The following is a 6,351-nucleotide window of genomic DNA, read 5'->3' as shown; positions in this document are numbered from 1 at the left end:
ACCTCATCATGGAGTCCCTGTGAGGTCCACCGGCATGGGGCTTGCCAGGTGCTCGGGGCTCTCTGGGTGCTCGGGGACCAACTGCTCTTGGCCCCGAGCGCCCACTCCCGAACCTGGCTCTTCTCGGATTCTCGGGGACCAACTGCTCTTGTCCCTGAGCGTCCCCTCCCGGACCTGGCTCTTCTCGGGTCCTCGGGGCACTCTGGGTACTCGGGGACCAACTGCACTTAGCCCTGAGCGTCCACTCCCGGACCTGGCTCTTCTCGGATTCTCGGAGCACTCTGGGTACTTGGGGACCAACTGTTCTTGGCCCCGAGCACCCCCTCCCGGACCTGGCTTCCCTCGGGCCCTCGGGGAAGTGGTCCCCGAGGGAAGGCACCATGTGGCATTGCACTGTCCTGGCCTCGGGACTTGGGAACCCCCGGATCCCATATCACCGACAAAAATACACCAAGCTTTGTCTGGCTTTTCCAAACATTCTTGGAAGCAATGAAAGAGAAAGCTCCGTTGAATATTATTACTGATCAAGATGGTGCTATGAGAAGTGCAATTGAACATGTGTTCCCACATGCAAATCATAGGAACTGTCGATGGCACATAATGAATAAAGCAACTGGTACTGTAGGTCCGTTACTTAAGGAAGATCAAGTGTTGGAGGATGAATTCAAGGACTGTATAAACTAAAGTGTCATGCCGAAAGAGTTTGAGGCAAAGTGGCAAGCTATGATTCAAAAGCATGGCTTGCAGGACAACAAGCATTTTGGGCATTTGTACAGCATCCGACAGAGTTTTGTGCCAGCGTACTATATGCATTGCTTCTTCTCGTTCCTCCAATCCACGCAAAGAAGTGAAGGTTTTAACGCAGTGTTGAAGTTGTATGTCAGCCCAAACTTATCAATACTGGACATTGTCAAGCAATACCAGAAGATTCAAGATAAGTACCTTGTTGCTCAAGATGGGCAGGACTTCAGAACCGATGATAAGACTCGAAACACATGGTCGAAGAACCCTATTGAGAAGCATCCCTCAACTGTGTACATGAAGAACATATTCTATAGATTCTCAAAAGAATTTGAAAAAATCGAAGAGTATTTTGTGCAGCATATAGCTGACTACCAGTTCATGCTTGTGCCAAATGACAAGCTTGTCCCAAATAGAAAAAAATGTTCAGGCATAATTTGCTGTCACATCATCAAGGTTATGAGCAGATTTGGTGTCAAGAAGCTACCTGACCGATACATAATGGAAAGGTGGAAGCAACAGAAAATGACTATTGGCACAAATGCTAATGCAAATCTTCAAGCTGATGTTGGGACTAGTGGTATGCCTTTGAAGAACCAAAAGACAATAAGATTCAACAATCTTGCCTCCACGCTCACAAAGTTTGCTCGCGAGGGATCAAACTCAGAAGATGCTTATGAAATTGTTAAAAAGCACATTGGAATGATGCGATCTGAACTTGAAGATCTAAAGAAGAAGAAGAAGAAAAGGACACAGTGTAATGAGATATCAGCTAATATTGCTGCTGGTGCTCTCAATAATCCCAACACTCCTCATGCTACAAATGCACATATGACTGCAGCTTCTGCACCTTTAACTACTGCAATTTCAGTTGCTGCATCCACAGCTGCTATGTCTACTCTTACTGGACTTGGGACTATTGGAACAAATCTACAGGATGCTTCTATTCCTAGTAATTCAAGAAAAGTAAAGAATCCTCCAAGATCAGTTGTCAAAAGGGAGAAAAAAGTCAAAAAGGCTATCTAATGGATTGAATGCACAACCAAAAAGGAGGAACCAATGCAGCATTTGTCACTCTGATAAGCACACAGCTCCCAAGTGTCCGAATAAAATAGAAAAAAGAGTTCAAAATGAAGAAATGCAGCTATTCACATAGCAGATATGTAGAGATATAAAACATCAAAATATTAATTTAATTTAATTATGTAATGAACAATGTGTTGCTTTTATTGAACCAAAAGTGATTGATGCAGTTTACTTTATATTTGAATATCAGGTTGCTTCTCTGTTTTTGAAAAATATGCTTGTACATACTATTACATTTTGTAAATATGCTTCTCTTACATATGGCAGAAGATCCAAGATGTCATCATCATTAATCAACAGGCAAAAAATGCAACAACATATACCAGACAAACAGAAATTTTGCTTCAAGTAACACTATTGTAGCTGTGAACCCCAACACAAACACAGTGCTCACTCTATTTTTGCTTGTTTTTCCAGAACATTTGTAAAATCTGAATGGAGATAGTGTATTAGTGTGTACTAGAGCGCAAGAATATTTTCAGTGAGATTTTATGGAAAAATAGAATAACCCTGTGATTAGAGCACAGTAATGTTTAGAATTTTCATATGTGCAGTGATTCATGTGGCTAATATTGACCAGACTATCCAGACCTAGAGAACACCTAAAACAATCTCTAAACAAACCTTGATACTTTCTCTGTCAAACAATCCCATGGACATTAGCATAGAGCTACTGACAATAAAAAATCAAAATATGAACCTATGAGAATAGACATTTTTTGCATATCATTACTACAAAATATCTGAAAACTACTTTTACTTCAACGAGCATGAAGCTACAAATAGCATTCAATCGAAACATATAAGCAAATCATGTCATAGAAAAAAGTATTCAATAAACATTTGTGAGATAAAAGGTGCAGATGGAATTATCATACCACCCTAAAGTTACCAATAATGCACCTAGGGAGTACAAGTTACAGAAATTTAACTTCTTTTTCATTGCATATATGCTTATGCAACTCATAAAAATACTTGCACGTCGAATTGAATGAAATAAAAACTAGGAGATTGTAGCAGGTACCTATTCTATTTTTAGCCTGAGCTTCCAATTCACGTTATTTTTAGGGTGATTGAGCCATTTGTATGTCAGCAACTTACGAATGTTTGGCATATATTCTTCCTTGAATGTAGATAGGGCTCGACTGTCCCAATGTTCACAATGCATAAGCATATAAAATCCACAATCTTGGTTGGAAAAAAAAGCACATGAATTCACAATTTGAACAGACAAGAGTAAAATAAAAATAAGATGGAGACATAAGTGATATTATCAACTTACTCATTGATCTGCAAAGGGACCTGAATGTCTATTACTTCATAGGTGTCTATTTCCTTCTTTGTGTCTGGGTAGAATATTTTCCAGCACTCCTTGATTCGTGATACAAGGGTGGCACAGTAACTTGCTAGCTTTTCATCATTTAGAGACCTCATGGAGTCAAGCACCTCAAAACTCTTTGCCCGCAAGTTCAAAACCAAAAGCAAGTAGTGGCCAACTTTTTCATCCAGCCTTTTTGGTGTCCATGTTTGAACGACAGGGAACAAGACCTATATTGTTTTCTCAAAAAGATAAGCAACACAGCTTGGTAACATACTGCTTGTACTTAATAATAAAAAACAAAAAAAATTAAGGCAAGATAGAACAAACCATTTGAAAATGATCCAAATGTTGTATACGTCTGTGGAATGCCCTTTTGACTTCAGCGTGGTCTAGCTGACCGTCTTGCAGGTAAGTCTAGCAAAAAGAAATACAGAGTAAGTGCAAGCTGCATTGTTTCAAAATGATTGAAAAAAATGAAAATGAACACGAGGAGAGAAGGAATGCATGTCATGATATTTTAGGCAAGTTGTAAGTTGGGGTTACTACTAAAAAGCAAATATGCATGATTCTGGCTTATGAAAAATATGCACTGTTAAAAAGCGTTTTTGTGAGTAATCACAAAAAATGCTTTGCAGCGGACTATGTATTGCTTTCAGAGATGCTTTAAAAATGCTTTAAGAATATGAGACACTCAATCAACAGTTTATTGCAAACCAGAAAATTGTGTGATTCATTTGAACTTGCTTTCGATAATCAGAAGAAAAAAATACTTTCAAGTTGACTATGTATTGCTTTTACAAATACATAAAAATGCTTTCAAATCTGTAACATGTAGGACAGCCATCAACCAGTAACCACAACCTCTCTCAACAGAAACTAAGCAAACTTGTTTTTCTTTCTCTCTATGTCTCCCAACAATCCAACATAAACTAACCAATATACAAAATTGAACACAAATTTTGAAGAAAAATTCAGCATAAATGTAGAATGAGTTGGTACAAAAATAATAAGTAAATTCATAGAAATAGCATGTCAAAGTTATTTTGGACAAGAAGAGTCATTTTGAATATTGAGAAAAGCATATTAGTACAATTGTATAAGCAATTATTATAAAATTGAAAAGCAAATCGGACTCTGTATAAAAGCAAATCAGTAGTATTGCTAATCTGTTGCAGTAATACTACTGTTTACAGCATCTCCTGATCAATCTATCGATTAGCAAACAGTAGTATTGCTGCAGTTTATCAATAGATTAGCAATACTACTGCAGTAGTATTAGCTTTTTGGTTACTGGTTTTAGTATTGCTGCAGTAGTATTGCTGCATGTCATGAATGAATATTTTAGGCAAGCAGAAACTGCAATATTTTCAAGAAGAAACCAAAAAAAAAACCTACAACAACTCTTAATGGCAGTATTTGTTTTATCTGGTTCCTTCTATTGAAATTATTCAGTGCATAGATTCCAATTTCAGCAACAGTGTTCAGTAGCTTCCCCTTTGGTCTAACAGACTCTAAAAGATAAGCCAAACTAACGAAGTAGGCGAAGTAGTTGATGATAATAAGGCTGCACAAAACAATAAAACTTAAAAAGTATTACGAACTATTTATGCAAAAGTAAAACTACATAAATAATTGTAGAAATATGACAGCTATATTGCTGAATATGGTGAATGAAAAATGAAGATGACATACATTTATGGGCTGGAACTTTGGCTGGACCTTATAAACCTTCCACTGGCTCGGCACACAACATTGTATACCATGCATATCTCCTTACTGCACTTGAAAGTATTCTTGCTGCTGTAATCAATATATGGAGACCGCAATGCAGCTAGCACCTTGTACATCCTCTTTGGCTGAAGTTGAAACGTAGCTGTACCAGAAATGCTTGCTCCAATAGGAGGTTCATGAACACTTGGTGCTGGGGTTCTGTCTTGAAGGTCTTCAATTAGTGACACTTCAATGTTTCTTTGGAGGCTTGCTACAGATTTGTCATGTAAGTTCATGTTCCTTGAACAAGACTCATCAATTTGAACTTGCCTCTGCCTTTCAGCATCTTGTAAAAGCTTATCTAGCTCCTCTGAAGATAAATCATCTAACCAACTATGTGTAGGGGAGCCTTGTTCAAGTGGAAGGCCTTTTGCTTCAGGAACTTCCATAGTACAATCTGCCATGCAACCTTTCTCTATAAAATGAACTGCAGCTTCACCTTGTTGTGAACCACTATCAATGAACTTCATGATGTTGCAATCGGGGGACGAGAAATCCCATGAGTTGCTTGTAGCAATGTTTGATGAAGTTCCAATTGTCTCGAGCAGCTTCAACTTTGGCCACCTGCTCTTTGCAAGTCCTTTACCTTGGTAATCAACTCTCACATCTTCGCTGGTTGCATTTTTATTAGGGATGACAGCTATAGCTTGAGGACAGGCTTCAGCATTATTGTTGATGCTCATTGTGCCTTGATTCCATATCCTTGTGAGGCTTGGCTCCATTTGAACAGGGACAAGTGGAACTTCAATCTGCTCCTTATGAGGCTCGATATGCCCTGATTCCATAACCTTGCTCCTTCTTGATCTCCGGATAAGTGAAACTTCAATCTCTTCATTACCTTCACTATCATCTGGTTCTTTTCCTTCATCATCATTAACTGGGTTTCCCTCCTGATCCAATTCTTCATCTTCTACATCTCTACCTTCATCTGCACCTGAATCCTGCTCCTCCTCATCACTCACATTGTCTTGGCTTGATTCATAATCTTCATCGTTATATTCTTCTTCCTCTTCATAATCAGAATCCAAAGATGTTTCATCAACATTATCTTTATCTTCTTTGCTGATTTTTGTCCGCTTAGAACTTCTAAGTGTTGTTTCGCTTTGATCCATGAGATTGTCTCCTTCAATTATTTTAGAGACCTCTCCTAAGAAGTTGCCCACAAGCTCTGTGATACCTATACAAACTTTGCTGACAGCATGAGATAGCATCCTCTTTTTCTGAAAAAGGAAGAAAGAAAATGTTTCAACAAATTGCACAACTTAAAGAAAAAAAAGAAATAAAACTGAATAATATAAAAAGTAAGATAAGATATGCTTATCTCAGTTCAGATTCAATAAAAACACCTATCATTTGTACATGAATTGCTTCTAAACAAAATAACAGAAAACTGCCACAATACTAGTAGCTACCATGAAAAACTGCCATAATGG

The 6,351-nt window shown here is 38.2% G+C and overlaps 1 protein-coding gene across 1 annotated transcript; it reads left to right on the top strand.

Annotated features, from left to right (window-relative positions):
• Window positions 1-690: 690 nt before the first annotated feature.
• Window positions 691-1,767, top strand: LOC133900195 (protein FAR1-RELATED SEQUENCE 9-like). Its single transcript, XM_062341320.1, has one exon. It carries the CDS (start codon window positions 691-693, stop codon window positions 1,765-1,767), a length of 1,077 nt encoding a protein of 358 aa, XP_062197304.1.
• The last annotated feature ends 4,584 nt before the right edge of the window (window positions 1,768-6,351 follow it).

The sequence above is a fragment of the Phragmites australis genome, chromosome 19 (assembly GCF_958298935.1).
Source record: "Phragmites australis chromosome 19, lpPhrAust1.1, whole genome shotgun sequence".
Lineage (NCBI taxonomy): Eukaryota > Viridiplantae > Streptophyta > Magnoliopsida > Poales > Poaceae > Phragmites > Phragmites australis.
This window is presented reverse-complemented; position numbering and strand designations above follow the sequence as displayed.

Bases quoted from the DNA above. Each gene is read 5' to 3' on its own strand.
- LOC133900195 (XM_062341320.1), top strand. From the start codon at position 691: ATGCCGAAAGAGTTTGAGGCAAAGTGGCAAGCTATGATTCAAAAGCAT.